Raw genomic sequence first — 19,285 nt, forward strand, 5'->3', positions numbered from 1 at the left:
AAGTTAAGTTATAGTTGGAAAATAAATGTAGACTTTATTTAGATAGAAGATCTATCAAAGAAAAATAAATACCCCCGCCACAGCAAACCTGTTGACTAAGCGAATTTTTAACTTGCCTGATTCATTTTTACTAAAACTAGCTGTTAACCGGTGCACAATAAGATGTTCTAGCTGCGCTGCAATCCCATGGTTATTTAAAGCCTAGCCCTCTATAAAAAAAAAAAAAACTTTTACCCACATGCTTCACCCCTTTTGACTTCATAAGTTAGTAAAACAAAACAGAATACAGTTATACAAACAAATAATCACACCTGATTTTAATCTTACTAAGCTAATATTATAAATGTGAAAGTTTGTGTGTTTGTTTGTTTGAAGTTCAATCACGCATAAACCACTGGACGGATTGGGCTGAAATTTGGCATGATGATAGTTCACATTCGGGATTAACATATAGGCATTTTCTTATCTCAAAAATCCTTTCAGGCTCTGCCCCAGTGGCTCTGTAGTTCCCCATGTTAACCTCATGAGTATTCATATTTAAAGGGAATTAAAGAATTTAGTCAGCTGTTTCAAATAAAAAAGTTAGTTCTATGATATGCAAAATCATTAAAAAGTTATAATATTTACCAACAGGGTGCAGCACTATATTTTTTTGCATTTATGAAAACGAGTAATGTCCAGTGGTCGAAACTCGACCAAAAATATGTAATGTACTCACTTATGTTAATGTTTCACCCCACACTGTAAATAAAACATGTGATTGGAGTTTCTTCCATTTGTTTTGATTTTCTGTTTATATTTCGTTGTTATTTCGTCACCAGCATGGCAACGCATAAGATCCATGTAAATTTTTTCAAATTTTTAAACTCATTTTTTGCGCTTATCTTTGAGCCTATTTAAATTTATAAAGGGATTCTGCACACCTATAGGAAAATAGCTTTCTAACGGTATGCGTAGATTTTCCCTACGATGCACTCGAGCTGAGAAAAAAGGTTTTAAAGAAACATGCTTGCCTATTAATATATAGATAGATAGATAGCTAACTTGAACTAAGCAGCAACCTTAGTAGTATGTATGATACGCATTGAGAACTAACTGTCAAAGTAGGATTGTTTACAGTTATGTTTATGTTTTTAAATTCATAAATAATTTGTGATTTTTTGCAATTTTTTTAAAAATTTACTGTAAATTTAAGGAAGAAAATTTTATCAAACTGTGTCCTCCCTCATTGCAATTACAAAGCTTGAGTGTAACTGCAATAAGCATTTTATACTTATATTTTTGCACAAGGTTTCTCGTCATGACGAATATTTTAAGTATATGGTTTAGGGGGGTTTGACTTGTAGTTTTCTTAAAAGTTCATAGGGGGATATTTCCATAGATAAAACATATTTGTTCCCAATTTAAATAACATTACATTTAAAGAGTGCTTAGGTTTGCTGCTACAAGGAAGGTAAAAAGTGTTTTTCGACCAAACATCAATAGCATAATAATGAAATGTATAACTAAATTTAAAAGTTCAAAAAGGCCAATATATAATAAACTGTTTTAATTACAAGCGCTTTCGGAAACTATGTCTCCATCGTCAGGCTGTGTTTAAACTGGTACAAAAAGTTAATATTTACAATAACAAATTAATTTAAAGTAAAGTTAAAACAGATGATGAAATGGATATAGGAAATATTGATTAAAACAATCTTTATATCTAATACGCTAAGATTTTTGTGAACAGAACTCCTCCCTCATTTTTGGACTGATTTTGATGATTAAAGTGTCAAAAAAATTTCCCTGATCTGTAGTTTTGCAAAGTGTTTTTAGTTTTTTGATATCTTTATTAGTTTGGGCAGGATCTTCCATCAAAGTTGGATTTTCTCCCATAAGATTAACATGGGGGAATCTAAATATTTAATTGGAAACTTTGTCTCCACTAAAATTTGAGAGAACGGCTGGGCGTAGAAACTCGGTAGAGGTGTCCAAAGAAAGGTCTTGGTCTGTAGATGAGTTATCAAAAGAAAAACAAAGTAAGTTCGCTTAGGGCTCTGCCCCAGAAGCCTTTAAAGTTCCCTCCACAGATTTGTTTACATTTTGGTCATGTGGATAATACTTTTTAATAAAACAGCTGTTAATTTTAAAATTTTATTTAAAACAACACTCATTTATCGGAAGTTACTGGATAGTCCCAAAGAAGTATTTGCAATGTTATTTTCTGATTTAAAAATTGATTTTCTTCTGTATCATGTCATGTGTTGCAATATAAAGTTCCATGATACTCTTACAATTATTTCTTATTCAACTATCTTATAATCTATTTTACGGGTTGGTGTCAGCCTTTTTCACACATTTTCCCTATATTTTATCATATTATTCTAGACAGATCATCATAGGTTCATGAGATTATTGTCATACATGCTTTCAATCATTGGAAAAATCTTCGATTGTGTAATACAATACAAAATAACACAAGTGCAGAAGGGCACGGTGCCCATTTGAGCCGTGTTCAGCATATTTTGTTAAATTAATAGTGTTTTATACAGCAACTGGATAAAACATTTTACAATATTTATGTAGAAATATGTGTATGATTTAGAAAGTAATTAAGCTGGAAGACTGCAATATACTGCAGTCTTTTCAGAGAGGTTACTTCGATGTATTCATTCAGCTTAGTGAAAACATAATGTATAGATATGTATACAAATAAAAACTTGAACACTCAGAGAGCCTTTGAATGTTATTATACTAACGAAAAGGGTTGTGCATGTATACTAGCGCTACTCAGCTACAAAAACCATTTAATTTATCTCTAAAATATATATTCTTAAAGTGCACTGAGCAGCAGCCTAAAAATCTATGTAACTTACCCATATAATATAGTTACAAAATGCTCAAACTCGCATTGTGACATTTATAATTCGGCTTATATTTCTCCAACATAAAATTCATCTACAGAAAAATTGTATTGTGCTCTTGCCATTTCTAATAACATCCAAACACAGAAACCTTGCCTAAAATAGTACCAATCTTGACCAATTATTTGCAGTGGCCTATATTACGGGGCCCACAGGGTTGGTTGGGGGTTGGGTTGGGTGGGTTGGTGTTATTATTGAAAATAACACGACATTTTGGCTGTAAAAATGGCCCAATGAGTAAATACTATTTAAGCAGCTACTGTCATGACAGAAAGGTCATATTCCTTTTAAACTAGATCACATCATCCCTTATAAGATACGTTGATTAACAATGCATGTAAACTTCAATATGCGTAAACAGCTAATTTACATATATATTTTTTTTTTTTTGGAAATGCCACATTACTATGTCATTTGCATTATTTGTTGCCAATGAAGCTGCACGACCATATAAATGAGGAGGCCCCTAAGAAGAAATCACGGAAGTGTTTAACTACAAAAGATCCACCAATACGATTTTAATACTATTTAAAGGTTCTTCTAAAGGAAGAGATACCAGATAGTATACTAACAACTCCAATGACGTACAGTATGGGATATATGTTATTCATTGAATGATCAACCATATTTGGTAACTAACGCAATTAATATCATTATTGTTTTTAAACTTATTAATCACTAAACAATTCTAAATGTTCAAAATATGTATAATTTCAATTTCACTCAATTTATCACAGTGAGATGAATTAGCGTAAACCTTGAAAGTAACCGTCGATTTCGACGGGTTTCACCTAGTTTATTATTGAGCGGAGCGAAGCGAAGCTCTTATACTACACTCCTGCTTTTGTTTTACAAATACTCCTCCTGAACGGCTGAAGCGATCTGGATGAAATTTAGCACAGTCATAGTAACCAACCGTGGGAAGGTATAAATCTGAAATGGTACAAATCGGACCATAGGGCTTTTCCCTATGTGAATTTAAACTTTTAGAAATTTAACATGGGCCTTATGGGCTAATTGGTTGCCATGACAGTATTTGCAAGATAACAATAAAAAGGTAAACAAAAGTTGTAACATGTGTTTACCAATAAATCATCTAAGCTAGCACACTGCAAAATAGAGAACAAAAGGGAAGAACAATTGGAGTGATACCGTTGAGTATTATATACAAAATGTATAACCAATAAGGATTATGAAACATTGGCTTTTGATGTTACAAGTAGACATTTTTCATTTACGTGAACCAGACGTACAATTTACTTTGAATACTGCACATAGGGATTCCAAATTATGTGAACCAAATATATCATTAACTTTAGATACAGCAATTAGAAACGTGAACCAGATGCATTATTGACTTTAGATACTGGAAGTATAGATATCCCATTTACAAGAAACAGAGACATTGACTTTGGCTACTTCAAGTAGACATTTAATATGTAAACCAGATGAACTGTTGACTTTGATACTGCAAGTAGACATCCGATTTACGTGAACCAAATGTATATCATTATTAACTTTGGATAGGTACTGCAAGTAGACATTCCATTAACTTGAACCAGACGAGCCATTGACTTTAGATACTGCAAGTAGACATGTAATTTATGAGAACCAGATGAACCATTGATTTTAGATATTGCAAGTAGACATTTAATTTATGAGAACCGGAAGAACAATTTATGAGAACCATTGACTTCGAATACTGTAAGAAGACATCCCCCTTATATAACACATTTGGGTTCTGCAAGTAGACATTCCATTATTTATGTGAATCATACGTACTGTAACGGTTCGCTTTTATGTGTTACTTCTTTTAAATGATGTTTATTATTATATAATATATTGTGGGGGGGTGAGTTCGCTTGGCAGTGAGCACAAAGAAAGGTACTCGAGATTCGATTATACAAAATTCTATATTATATTCTCAACACAAGTAGTTTTAATAATTACAGAGATAAAGGGAAAATTAGAATATAGATATTATATCATGAACAATGAATGGCAAATACTAAATGACAAAATATGATTTTCAATCAAAAATAATTGTTTATGTTATTATTCTCAAAATAACTATTCAACCAAAGAGGCAATAGAAATTGGTAAATTTATATTGTTTTAAATAACTCTGTGTTATTAAAAGTATGAATTTAATATGACAAGTATTAAGTGTTTTTATTAGTATTTCAAATCTATCTGTGCTCTAAGTCCAAAAATATTAAAAGAGTATAACGGCCTTACCTTGGCCAGCCGGCGCTGGTTCCTAAGGAAGAGTGAATTATTGGTAAAAGGTCTACCACCGATGGTACTTTCAATTTGGCTGCAAAGAGAGAGGGTAAGGCCATAATCAGCAATTTGTTGGGTATTGAACCTACTGAATGCAAGAATCAGCACAAAACTGCTTACACCATAGACAAAAAGAGTTAAATACAGACCGTCAGCTGTGTTGCGGTTACCATTGGTTCTGGCGCACACCGCTGGGATCGCCACGGTAGTTACAGCGTACGCGCTACGTAAAGTACAGCGGTGTGCGCCGGAACTTATGGTAACCATGGTAACCGCAGCACGGCTGACGGTCTATATTTAACTCTTTTTGTCTATGCTTACACTCAGCAATCTACTTTACACAACCAACTGCTGTAACTGATACTTCTACAATTGTTTGATTGATTGAAAATCATTTACAATATGAATTTTTAAGTTTATTATTAAATTATATCCTTCCCCAAAAATTAAAGTCGTCCTACCATCACAGTACCATTGAATTATGATTCGTTAAAGGAGACATCTCATTACGTGAACCAAATGTACCGTTGACTTTGGATACTGCAAGTAGACTAGACATCCCGTTTACGTGATATTAATGCACCATTGATATTGGATACTGCAAAGAGACATCTCATTTATGTTAACCATAAGGAGCATTGACTTTGGATACTGTAAATATACTTCCCCTTTACGTATAACAAATGTAGCATTACCTTTGGGTTCTGCAAGTAGACATTCCATTATTTATGTAAACCAAACGTACCATTGAATAAGGATTTGACCAGGAGACGTCTCATTTACGTGAACCAGATTTAGCATTGACTTTGGATGCGTAGCAGTTAGTTAAACAAATTGATTAATATACCTTTATACCATGCATCCATCGTTGACCAGTAGTGACTGGATAGATTTTGTCAAAACAAAAGATTTTAGTTTTAATCTTTAGATAGGCTATTTAAGTGGTTAACATGGCTGTAATTACGAGTTCCATTCCATACTTGCTCCGCTCAATATTGCAAGCATACAACTGCATTGCACACCTAGTATATTAGCCTTTTTGACCTTTTAAAATTAGTTATACATTTCATTATTCATTGCCAATATCTCTAATGTAAGTTGTCAATAGCATGGGATGAAATGCGTAAATGTGCTATTAAAATATATCCAGAAACAAGTAAACTACAACAACAGTTTTCATTTTCTCCATAAGAATAACATGGGAATTTTAAATTTACACTTTTTTGAATTTTCTCCACAATTATTAAGCATACAACATGCTTTACAAAATCCCTTCCATTAAGATAAGAATCCTTCAGTGAAATCTTGAATGATCCAGGACGGCTGACCCACTTCTCTGACAGTTTGCCCTCGAACACGATGTCCACACGCTATTAGTCTGCGAACTGTACCAGTATCGAGATAGGGACCCATCTTTTTGGTTCCCTGATAGTCTTGGTACTACTGCATTCTGGGTGCGTAATGCAGCTAAAGTACAAGTGCGGGGTCACGCGAAGGACCGAGGTTTCGTTTGGGTTCGGTGCAGGGATGTCACTTACTTCAGTGTCTACCTCACTCCCAACGAGGCCATCCGTGACTTTCGTGAAAAGATAGACTGCCTGGAAGAGAGCGTGCGGGATAACACAGGACTTGTCGTTGTGGAAGGGGACTTTACTGTAATGCTAGGGCTGTTGAGTGGGGAATGACCCTCACCAATTCCCAGGGCAAGTACATTCTGGACTTTGCTGCCAGAGCCAGACTCTTCGTCAACGAGGGCAACACGCCAACTTTCCGCCACCCTGGGATGCGGGGTACGATCCCAGACATTACTCTTGCATCTGAGTCCCTTTTGCCGAGGATCAGAGCCTGGAGAGTCCTGGAGGATTACACGGCCAGTGACCACCATTGTATAATTTTTAATGTCCTGGATGGTCATCAGTGACAAGTAGCCGCGTTTCGTCAAGTGTCCGTAAGATTTAACATTAAAACCTCTCGCTAACTGGCGTGGCTCCCGCAGAGGCGTTAGTTTCATCCACGATGGAACTGATTGTCTCGGCCTACAATGAATCTATGCCTCGTAGGAGATACCGGTGTAATAAGCGTGTATATAGTTTTACTGGTGGACTGCCGAGATTGCGGAATTGCATCGAGCAGCATTGAGAGCCAGAAGACTTGCTACCAGGGCTAGAGAACCGCTTGACATACGTCGTGTAAGTCGGATCCTTATAGGGTGGCTAGGAGGTCTCTTCGTCGAGCCATCAATCGAAATGCAGTTGCTGGGTGACATTAAGGGACGATGTCCATTCCAACCCATGGGGCCTGGGCTACAAAGTTGTAACCAGGAAACTTGGCAACCGATCTCCACCTTCCTTCATGGACGGGGTAACCATGGAGAGGATAGTCGAGTCCCTTTTCCCGGCTCACACGTTGCGTCCTGCCCACTGCGGGATTTCGGAAGGGTGGACAACATCCCACTTTTCAGCTCTGAAGGGATGGAGGCAGCCGTCCTATCCCTGAAGAACAATAAGGCTGCTGGACCCAATGGGGTACCCGGCGAAATGAAATGAAATTAATTAAATGAAAATCGTCTACTCTTGAGCGTTTTTCATATTACAAAATGTTTTTCAAAACAGCTCACGTCAACTTAAATAAAATAAAAAAAATGGCAACTTTCAAATCTTAAGTTAGGCTAATTAAAAATTAAAATATACGCGTCCTCAAGAAGATTTTGACTACCAACCCCTTGATCCTTTTGAGCATGCACAATGCCTGCCTGGTTGAAGGTCTTTTTTGCCGATGTGCGAAATCCATTTAATTCAGCGAGGTGGTGTGAAATGCTGGAATGTGAGAACACTCGTGCGCATAAAAGAGCATTATCTCCGGTTCCACCTCCTCATGTATGACACTACGGACGGCCCGCGGAAGATGAGTTTCACTTCTGGTGCTGCCCAAGGTTCTATACTCGGACCATACCTCTAGAATGTCACTTATGACAGCCTTCTGAGGTCTGAAATGCCTGAGGAAACTGTATTGGTTGGGTACGCTGATGACGTTGCAGTTTTGATAGCTGCACATAGCGTTGGGCTGGCTCAGCTAAAGCTGAACCGAGTTATGCTTACCATAAACGCATGGATGGCAGACCACGGGCTCTCGCTTGCTTTAAGCAAAACCGAGATCGTGATTTTGACAAAAAACGGATTGACACTATCGTTGAGGGTGGGGGCCATCAAGGTCCAAACCGTTTGTTCTGCCAAGTACCTTTGGGTTTTGGTGGACAGCAAGCTTAGCTGACGGGATCAGATCTTCCGTATAGCGGACAAGGCCGCTAGGGGGATTTCTTCTCTTAGATGGTTGGTTGATGGTCAATGTCGGAGGGCCGCGGTCCAGTTGTAGAAGGCTATTAATGTCTTCGGTCCAGTCCGTACTCTTGTACCGTGTGGAGGTGTGGGCAGACGCTCTCAATAAGGAGGTATACAGGATGCAACTCGCCCAAGTACAGTGTCAGACAGCACTAAGGGTAGCATCTGCCTGCCGAACAGTGTCCGAGCCCGCCGTCCTGGTGGTTGCTGGAGTCAACCCCGTCAAACTTTTGGCAGCGGAGAGAAAGGCATTTTACCACTATTTGGAAAACTTGCTAAAAGAGATTTGGAAAGAGTATTTCTTTCAAAAACTTATAATAAAACCATCCATTTTCGTAAGACTGAGAGTCTTCTATTTATATGTAAAGATTATGAAAGGGTTTTAACCAGGAAAAAACCTTAAAAGGCATACAGTAATGGTCCATTCAAGAGAATATCATTATACATGTTCTGAATGTCTAAAAGTGGTTAAAAACAAACAAAAACATCATTATCACATCCAAACATCACATCATTAAAGAAAGGTTGTGTATTGTTCAAGATTTCTCTGAATATTTGTGTGTGTGTTTACCTAAATGTTCAAAATAGTTCTACAATATAGCACCAGATTTATCTGGATCGATCTCTCTAACTATGGAAATGTGTAATAATGGTTGGTCTAGAATGTTTTAGATAGAATATCCCAGATTCTCCTAAAATGTTCTAATTCTAGATTTTTCTTAAAATATTTCAGAGTACCTATATCCAAAAAGTGTCATCAAAAAAGGTGGACCTACACCACGTTAGCGTGTAGTGTGTGACTTGCTTTGTTCACCGTTGAGTTGGTTCCCGCGTCTCGCTCCTGCCAAGGCGGCTGGGACGGTACTGACCCACGTTACTGTGAACGCCCCTCGCTGTGCTACTATTGTGTGCTTTATGACGTCATGTTCAATTTCAATTAACTTTTAAACTATTTTATTTCAATAATATTAACCTTTTATCTTTGTTCAATATTTCAATTTGTTTCATTCCGGTTCTTGATGGGTCAGCACTGACCCATGTATATGACGTCACATTATGTAGTCATAATCAATTCCAATCAATTGATATACTATTTTATGTTGATTATTTTATGATATTGACTACATATGTCTTTAGAACATATACTTTTAGTGACATATATAATGTATTCAGTGACATTTCCATTTTTTTTCTGACTCTGACTCCTGATGGGTCAGTACTGACCCATTAGTATGACGTCACTTTTTGACGTCATATTAACTTCCGATCGTATTGTATAATATTGTATTTCAATAAGGACACAAAAAGGAATGTTAAACAACAATAAAGTTGTTTAGCAATACAATTTGATTTGATAATTTCCTTTAGCAGTGAACGTGTTAAGTAAAAGAGTTACAACAAGCCAAAAAGGTTTAAACTAAAGAGCAATAAAAAAATACGCAGAGGAATGGCCATAGTAGGCCAATAACAATAACACTTTACAAACAAATGGTTAGAGTTTCAAGAATTATATTATTATGCAAGAGAAAATGAATACAGAATGTAATATTGCAATGCAAGTACACTATGAGGATTAAAATGCAGGTGGGGGAAGTATGAAAAGGAGAGTTCAGATTAATTATGCTAATATGAAATGAGTGATACCTAGACACTTAGATGCTATATTGTTGATTTCAAATGAGTTATTGTGCATTGCATTTTGACCCGGGCAATGCCGAGTTTCACCAACTATTTAACTAGTTCTAACTAGGTATTTCATCTCTTGAAAATTACATAAATCTAATGATTTTCAGGATTTCAACATCTTGGTGGATGATCTTCTGAAAGGCAGTGCAAACTCTAATAGTGATGTAATAGTAGAATCTGAACCGGACACAGAGGAACCTGAAGATAATGTTCAAGACTTAGTAGAGTCTTGGGATGCTGAGCCTAATCCATCTGACACTGAGTCTAATCTATCCGACGCTGAGCGTAATCCATCCGATGCTGAGCCTAATCCATCTGACACTGAGCCTAATCCATCCGATGCAGAGCCTGATCCATCCAATGCTGAGCGTAATCCATCCAATGCTGAGCCTAATCCATCTCATGCTGAGCCTAATCCATCCAATGCTGAGACTAATCCATCTCATGCTGAGCCTAATCCATCCAATGCTGTGCGTGATCCATCCAACGCTGAGCCTGATCCATCCTGTGCTGAGCCTGATCCATCGGATGATGAGATTTCTACAATTCAGGTTAGTTTCAAATGAACAGAGTTTTTATTTGAAAACAATATTGTATTTTGAATTAAATCAGTCATCAAAACTGTTTGCAGATTTGTTGGCAACTAGTGATGTTGAATTCCAAATTAAATCCCAAATATCTAATCCCACAAATCTAAATACAAAAAAATGTTATCCGGAAAATAATGTATACGTTTAACCCTTTCAGTGCTATGAAACGATATATCGTTGTTTTAAAAAAACCCTAAGGGATATAGAGAGGAAGGTTATTTAAAAAAAAAATAGCAAAACGGCCATTGGTGACCTGCATGTTCATAGGATACACTACCAACCACTTAGCTAAAAGATTCGCCCAATCCGATGATTTCGAGGTGTATGTCTAAACCAAGGATTATGAACACCTCACTATGCCCCAGTGGTTGTAGTATATCGCTACAAACACACAGGTCACCAATTATTTGCCACACAGGACGGGATTCGAACCCGAGCAGACGAATGCCACTGGCCAAGTGACACACGCCCTAGCCTTCTCGGCTATCTGTGCTTGAAGACTGGGGAGTCAAAACCCGGTATTTAAGCTGTCGCCACCGATTGCGAACAGATGGCGCTGCAGATAGTTGTTCAATGCGTTACTAGGTAGCAGCACCAGCTAGTCACGGACTATTTAGATGCAATCTTTTAGTTTTAGTAGTAGTAAATGTGTTCCTGAGACTTTGCTGCAAAACATTAGTTTCCCAAAAATTGCTATATTACAATAACCTCGTCCAACTAAATCAGGGTTAAATTCAATATTACATTGTAAACTATATGTCTTTTGATTTTGTGAGATTTCGGTTTCAAATAATGCTATCAGAACATAAAAATTTATAGGAAAACCAGGAAAATTACAACAAAAACTAAGTTTTATTTGATGTTTACTACAAATACCGGGATTTATCTTTCTTATATATTTTCTTATTGTGTTATTATTCAAAATTAGCCTAATTAATAAAACAGTGACAGCATGACAGTTAAAATTCAACAACGGGTAATGGAATTAAAAGGCAAACAAAAAAGTCTTATAAAATATGAATTATTGGCCTAGCACTGAAAGGGTTAATATAGTTTAGTTTATTTTGAGTAAGTTATAAAACTATATAATCTGATTCAGGTTATGATTTAACCTATAAATCTGATACGGCTTTGTCTCTTTATTGTCAAATAGCCAATAGGCTACCCTGTGGAGACCTAAGTACAGGAACCGATATTTTTACTATAAGTTCTCGGTACTGATAGATATGCTATGAACCGGTAGTATCAAGAATTCTTTTGAGGTACTGACACATCACTATTAGTTATTGTACAGTTTTGCTCTAAAAACATGCGCTATGATGATGTACTGTATCTGTATTTTAGTAGGCCTAATAATATTACGTATCTTTAACCGAAAATTTTGAAATTCGGCTAAGGCCTCTTTAACTAGGCCAATCCCAACTTTTTGAAAAAGATCAACATTGTCATATATGAAATCTCAAATAATAGCTATCTGACATTTTCTAACAAAAAACTCATTAATCATTAATTTAAGACAAACTTAGGAAGAATACATTTTCCCCATCCAAATAGTTTCCCCATCTATGGATGGATTTCCTAAAGGTGGATAACAGTGTAGACACTTTCTGATATTCTTTTTTATTTCATCCTCTAACTTTCTATTTTCGTTTTGTACAATTTGAATTGCTGCCTGAAGATTTTTGATTTCCTACTTACTTTGGTCTAGTTCTTGTTTAACAATCTTTGTTAAATAGTCTTCTTTGCGAGATTTCTTGAGTTCATTGTTATATTGTTGTATTAACTGATTTTCCAATCCAACACACTGGGATAATGGTGTAGAGGATTAACCACATACAGTCATTAACCATAGACAATATTTTTACCAATATAAATTAAGCCTATTTCAATGTACCTAATTGGGTTCAATACTCAGCTGTCAGACCATGATGGTCAACTCTTTGTAATAAATAGTAAAAATGATAGTCCTGATAATGCTGTGTTTCTTGAATACTCTAGGAACTTTAGCACTAAAAATATTGATCACTTTATTCAAGCACTTAGCCTTGAAACTTGGCTTGATGTATTTTTTGCTCCTGCGGAGTCAAAGTATGATGTGTTTCACAACATTTTTATGTATTATTTTGAGTAGTGTTTTCCTAAGAAATTATGTAAAAAATATAGACATAGAAGGTGGTTTACTGAAGAGCTAAAGATTGAAAAACAATCAATTAGGTATTGAGTTTGCTAATAATGCTAGAATCCTAAAAAGCAACACTATGTACAAACAACTAAAACAGAAGAATGAAATGTTTAGAAATAAAGTTACAGCTCCAAAAAAACTATAATAAAATAAACAACTCAAATAACATGAACAAAACCAGTTGGCAAATTAGTAACACTGAAGTTAGTAAGGCAAAAGCAGATAACCATATTACTAGTGTTCGTATTAACAATCAATGCTGTTCAGACCCTTATTATTATATGTAATTCATTCAACAATTATTTTACTGATTTGGTTGACACAAACATTGTTCCTAACTTGGGCTGACTAAATCTAAAAAAAAAATACCTTTATGCAGACGATGCAAATCTACCACTAATTCTGAAGAGGAAATTGAAAAGACAGCTAAAGCTAATCTCGATATACTTTCAAATTTTTTCCAAAACAATCAGTTACTTTTGAATCCAGATAAAACAAAGTTCATACATTTTGAGACCCGTCAGACAAGACTTTCAATTAATCCTTCACTAGACATTAATCAGAAACCAGAGAAACCCATTCGAGAAATACAAAATATTAAATTCTTTGGACTTTAAATGGATAAAAACTTTGGAATTCTCACATAAACAAAGTTATATAAAACTGTATCCGGTCTATAACATCTATGAAACAGTTCTTTTTTTATAAACAAACTTTCTCAATTGGCATTAACTGGTGAACACCACCACCACAATATTAGAAACAAAACCAATATTTGCTTTAAACCGCCACAGATTAGAACTTTACAGTAAAAAACCAAGTTAAACCGGATCAAAATTTTACAACAAAATTCCAAGTGAAATAAAATCGGCAAAAAGCATGGTGGGATTTAAGAGGGGGTCTTAAAACATTTCTCATCAACAAGGTATTGTATTCCCTTGATGAACTATAAAATTTTAGAAGGAGCGTTAATTTTTAATTTGTGTAAACTTATGTTAGATTTTAAGAACTTTGTATTTATAGAATGTAAGAACATTTTTATGTAAAAACGTAAAAGAATGACACTATTCATGTACTTTAGTGCTTTATTAATGAATAAAGAAATATTGAATTGAATATATATAAACATTTGAACGAATGGTGTTTTTGGCCTCTGGAGACATCAAAATGAAAAAGGGAATCGGTCCCGGGCCTCGGTCTTACCATGCCACCTACGGTAATACTGTAGCTACTTCCCTGCAGGGAAATTCGTTAAAAACCCATACAAAATCTGTAAATAGTCATTAATGTCATATTTTGTGTTTTATATATCGCCAAAATACAATATTGCACAGCAAATAATATTGTGCAATCATGATTAATTTTTCCAGGAGACTGTTGAATCTGGAAGTGACCATGGTGAGAGTCATTGTCCAAAGAGAAAAAGAAGAAATACCACAAGTAAGACCTTGCCAGTAGTAGCAGCCACATCAAATGAGATCCAAACACTATCTTCAGATTCAGACTCAGAAGAGGTAAGACATTATTTGAGTTGTGTTTAAGTCATAAACTGTTTGCAAATATTCTAGAAAGGTTGGAGGGTTTGAAAATGGAATATTCTTGATTGTTGATAACTTGTCAAGCTTCGGAATTCCCATTTGTGAATTTACACCACCGCAACTCCAGGCCGCGGCCTGTTGGAATTGGCAATGTCGCAAGTAGGGTTTTTTAGGGTCAGACGTCCCATGGCAGACAGGTGACATCAGCTCAATAATTCACACGTTATTCCTTTCTTGCCCTATACATAGTATATGGAGGAAGTATTGTTTTTGTAAAATAACGGAGAAATAAGATTTTCTCGAAAATGGCCTGAACGATTTTGAAAACATTTAGTATGTTTTAGACCTTTAGGTTCTGAACAAAATGGTACAAATCACATTTCCGTAAAAATTACGGTTCAAAAGTTATTGTAACTATTGTGATTTTCTCCTACAAAAATATCATAGTTAGTTACTCCCACAGCTTACCCATGATAATGGTTGTTGACAAGCTTATGGGAGAAAGTATGTGTTAGATTGCTGATAACGTTTATTTAATAAAACATTAGCTACAGATGGTTCATATAGATGGGAAGTCTACTTCAGTATCCAATATAGTTAATGGGGTTTTACCTATTGAACACGCCTGACTTTTGTTTGTGTTGTGAATCCAAGCTAATAACCTTATGTAGTTTTATTTTTATTTTTTATTCTTGATGGATTAGATATTATTTCAAGTAGAATTGCCATTTATTATCAACCCATTGGCATGCCAAATTGCACTACTTGATTACACACAGAGATCTGTTTTTTTTATCTTTTAGTGACCTACAAATGCAACTAATGGGAAAGTAAAAAAAAGACATGACACTTTTCAATATGAAACTGTTTGAAAAAAAAAAGAGTTTATTACTGCAAATAAACTAAAATCTCTAAATAATGACCTTGCCATTTTATTTATCGTGGACAATTTCTCTTAAGTGATGTCATTGACTATTGGATACTTAGTCAAGTGATGTCCATTTAAATCTACACAGGCTTCCCATCTTTACTGTTAACTTGCCGATATTTTTCGTAGCATTGATTGATGAATAGCAACTTCCTCGTGTTTTATGCACAGCTTAAGTTCTTCAGCTATATCGCGGGGCTTTGACAAAAATCTTTAATCTTTAAATAGCACCATAGCCAAAAGTCACGTGATGTAACGTCTGTGCAACAGACTGTTTACGTGCTGAACGTTCATGACTGCAGTACACTTGCACAAACATTTTTACTAATTTACGGTGTTCTAACTGTATGAGGCCTCCCACTTGGCTAAATTTTGAGCACTTTTTTGAGCCCTACTTTCTCACTTTAAAATCACATTTATTAAATAATAGCTATCTGCAACGATGAACTCTGTAGACAATTAATGCAAACAGCTAAGAAACAGCCGTATAAAAACTATCTGGTTTTTATAGCTCACCTCGGCCCTTTATATGAGTTCCTTATTCATTATTATTATAATTTTGTCTCATATTATTATCTTCCTCCTCAGAAATACCCGAAGATAATTTGCAATTATTTATAACCGATCTATTCCACTCTATCCTAAATTAGAGGTAATCGTGACAAAACATAACCTTAAAACTCACACTTGTTTACTAATATTTTTGTTATCCCTAAAGAGGTTAGGAAACTGAAGAAACTAAAAGTTCATCCAATAACTATTGCAGATTCACAGCAAAAAGTTATCGACTTGACAAGTGCTGTGATTCCTCAAAACAATGTCGAACTATTGGCAATGTCCCTGTACGGAATAGTTCCGTCTAGGAATGCCAGAGCACATTAGAAGCGGGATGAAAATGTTCCATCCAACTCCAAGTATGCCATTGGGTTAACAATTGGTGGGTAATGTACTTATATGAATGCTCGCTTGGTTATGAAAAAGCCACCAGCTCTTGAGAGAAGTCTGCAGCTTTTTGATCGCTTGAAACTAGGTCCAGCTGTCCTTGATCATTGTGCTTTTGTGATGTGTCTGTTGCAGTTTTTATCGGTTTGGTTTTTGTTTCATCAGTTGTTGGCCTTTGATTTGAATAAAATTACAACCCTCCCATATTTTAGTCTAAATTAATTAGGCTAATAGTTATTTTCTTTGTTAAAGAATTCTTGTTGTTGGTGGCAGGTTTTTTTGTTCTTATCGACTAGGGATTATTGCAGGTTAACCTTCAGATTCACTTGTAACTGATAGAAAATAGTGCACTAATTATTTAAATAACTGTAGAAATCAGTTACTATTGATTCCTAACGCTTATAAGTATTATGAAATGGTGATAGAAAAGAAAATTTTTTGTAGTAAATGTGAAAAATGTTGCAGGATGAAGATACTTCTGCTCCAATACCTGGAGAAGTATGCACAGGAATACAAGACGGTATTTTGTGTCAATGTGAAAGATGTCAAATGTGTGTGAAGAAAATTGAACGTTCTATTGATAAAGATGACACTAGTAAAGACAGCCATAAACCATTATCTTGTAATATTTGTAATCTGAGATTTATTTACAAAAGCAGGTTGGAAAAACATTTAAAGGTTCACAAAGGACTAAAGTTGTTTCCATGTGATATCTGCAATAGAGCATTTGCACAAAAAGGTGGCCTGAAAGCTCATATAGAAAGAAAACATTCAACAAACAAATGTAAAAGAGTGCAAACAAAAAAAGAGATTTGTAATATTTGTAACAAAGAAATCTCTACCCATCGCCTTAAAAATCATATTGAAACAGTCCATTTTCGTAAGATTGAAAGCCTTTTATTTAGATGTAAAGATTGTGGAAAGGGGTTTAGCCATAGAAAAAACCTTAAAGTACATACGGATGCTGTCCATTTAAGGGAAAAACAATATAAATGTGCTGAATGTCATAAAGTGTTTAAAAACAAACCAATACTTAGTTATCACATTCAAACATCACATCAACAAAGAGAAGAATACATATGTGCAATATGTGATCGTACTTATTATACTAAAAATAGTTTATCTCTACATATAAATATACACTCAGGAACTACAGTTGTTCCTGTATGTTGTGAAATTTGTGGTAAAGCAGTTAAAAATGAATATAAACTGAAAACACACATGCTTGTACACAATGATGATCACAAGTTTTCCTGCCAAAATTGTGGAAAATTATTTAAACGATTACATAATTTACAGCAGCACGAGCATACACACAGAGATAACAGACCTCATGTCTGTAATATATGTGGTCAAACTTTCAAACTAAGAACCCATGTCAAACAACACATGGCTGTCCATGGGATTATCAAGAATCACAAGTGTGTTGTCTGTGAGAAGACTTTTGCTAGGAAAACCCAACTGTACACTCATATGTCAACTCATGGATTGTGATGAGCGTAAAATAAACAATATACTGTAATATCTTATAGTTCTTATATTTTAAGATGTTAACCCTTTCTGGATGGGTGAAATTGTGACTTAGAACGGGAAAAAATTGTAGGGAAAAAATTGATTTTCCTTATTTGTGTTTTGTTATACATACATAAAATAAACACAATGGGACACTTCATACTGTCAAAATAACTTTTACTTTTTTTAACTATGTGGATATATCCGCTACCCGTCCGCTGATGAGTAGAAATGCTGTGGATATATCCGCCACCTGTCTTTGAAGATATGACCATGACAATGTTAGGCAATAAATAAAGTACAATATGTAAACAATAAATAAAGAAAACGTAGTGTTGAGCGCGAAACGTTGAGGGGGGAGCGTAGGAGAGGTGGGTGGTGCGCGGGAGAGGGGGAGGCACAGGAGAGGGGTAGGCGTGGGAGAGAGGGGGGAGTGGGGGAGAGAGCGCAGCCATGAAAAGAGCAGAAAGTAGCGCCTTGGTACCGCGAAACATCTGGTTACTGCTCAAGCACCTGCCAGTCTGTCTGAAGAGAAGGCTGATATATCCGCTTCCCGTCCGAACATCAAAAAAACCATAAGCGGATATATCCGCCACCGCCAAAGACTTAGGTGGATATATCCGTCACCCGTCCGCGAAGGGTTAACATATCGTCCCCACAATGTATGTAATGTGCATTGATAAAATATCAGTTTTAGCAAATTTCCCATACAGGGAATATTAGCAAATTTCCCATATAGGGAATAAGCTATTACCGTAGGTCTCATGGTGAGACTTGGACCCGGGACCGACTAATTTTTTCGTTTTGAGTCGTCCCATTACAGACTTCAATTTATCTATAGGCTACTTTAAGCAACTTTGTGCACAATGATTTCAAAAACGGCTCCTACGAATTCCTCTGAATTAATTGTTAGAAATATCTTAGTTCCGGTCTAAAAAAATATCCATGCTAGCCACTGTTCTGAAAAAAATCATTTTTTGTTAAAAACTGTAAATGAAATTTTAATATCTCTTACATTGGTCTTATGGAAAGCTAGGTAGTCATTGCAGATTACAAAAACGAAAATGTAAATAAATGAATTGATACAATGTTTACAAAAAAACTAAGTGACTAATTCCATAGACAAAAAGAAATACCAATAATGGTCTAAAATGATGGTCTATTGTCTGTGCTTATTCGCACGTCAAAATAATGTCACAACCCGCTCCCGTTGCAGTTCCAGTATTACAAAATAATGCAAAGGGAGCAGTTGCTTTTTTTCTAAAAGAAGCCATTTTGAATAGCTTACTCACTCAAAATGTTCCTATTTTTAAGCCTTAAAAGAGTTTATTTCAAAAAAGAAAAGATGAGCATATTCAGTTAAGGAGTGAACGTTCTAAA

At 35.5% G+C, this 19,285-nt stretch overlaps 1 protein-coding gene across 5 annotated transcripts in view; it reads left to right on the forward strand.

Annotated features, from left to right (window-relative positions):
* The window catches only part of LOC128992121 (zinc finger protein OZF-like), a 76,434-nt gene that overhangs the window by 42,643 nt on the left and 14,506 nt on the right, over window positions 1–19,285 (forward strand). Inside the window, exons 1-4 of one of the 5 annotated variants that reach the window (XM_054415545.1) lie at window positions 9,088–9,179; window positions 10,321–10,764; window positions 14,356–14,499; window positions 16,859–17,915. In XM_054415545.1, the coding sequence (XP_054271520.1) occupies window positions 9,177–9,179; window positions 10,321–10,764; window positions 14,356–14,499; window positions 16,859–17,887 (1,620 nt within the window). In that variant the 5' untranslated portion in view covers window positions 9,088–9,176 and the 3' untranslated portion in view covers window positions 17,888–17,915. Of the gene's footprint in view, window positions 1–9,087; window positions 9,180–10,320; window positions 10,765–14,355; window positions 14,500–16,858; window positions 17,916–19,285 lie in introns of those variants that run through there. The other 4 variants (XM_054415549.1, XM_054415544.1, XM_054415546.1 and 1 more) reach the window with 4 other exon arrangements.

Source organism: Macrosteles quadrilineatus, unplaced genomic scaffold, assembly GCF_028750875.1.
Source record: "Macrosteles quadrilineatus isolate MER2022 unplaced genomic scaffold, UCM_ALF_1.0 Scaffold_4__1_contigs__length_99947679, whole genome shotgun sequence".
Taxonomy (NCBI): Eukaryota; Metazoa; Arthropoda; class Insecta; order Hemiptera; family Cicadellidae; genus Macrosteles; species Macrosteles quadrilineatus.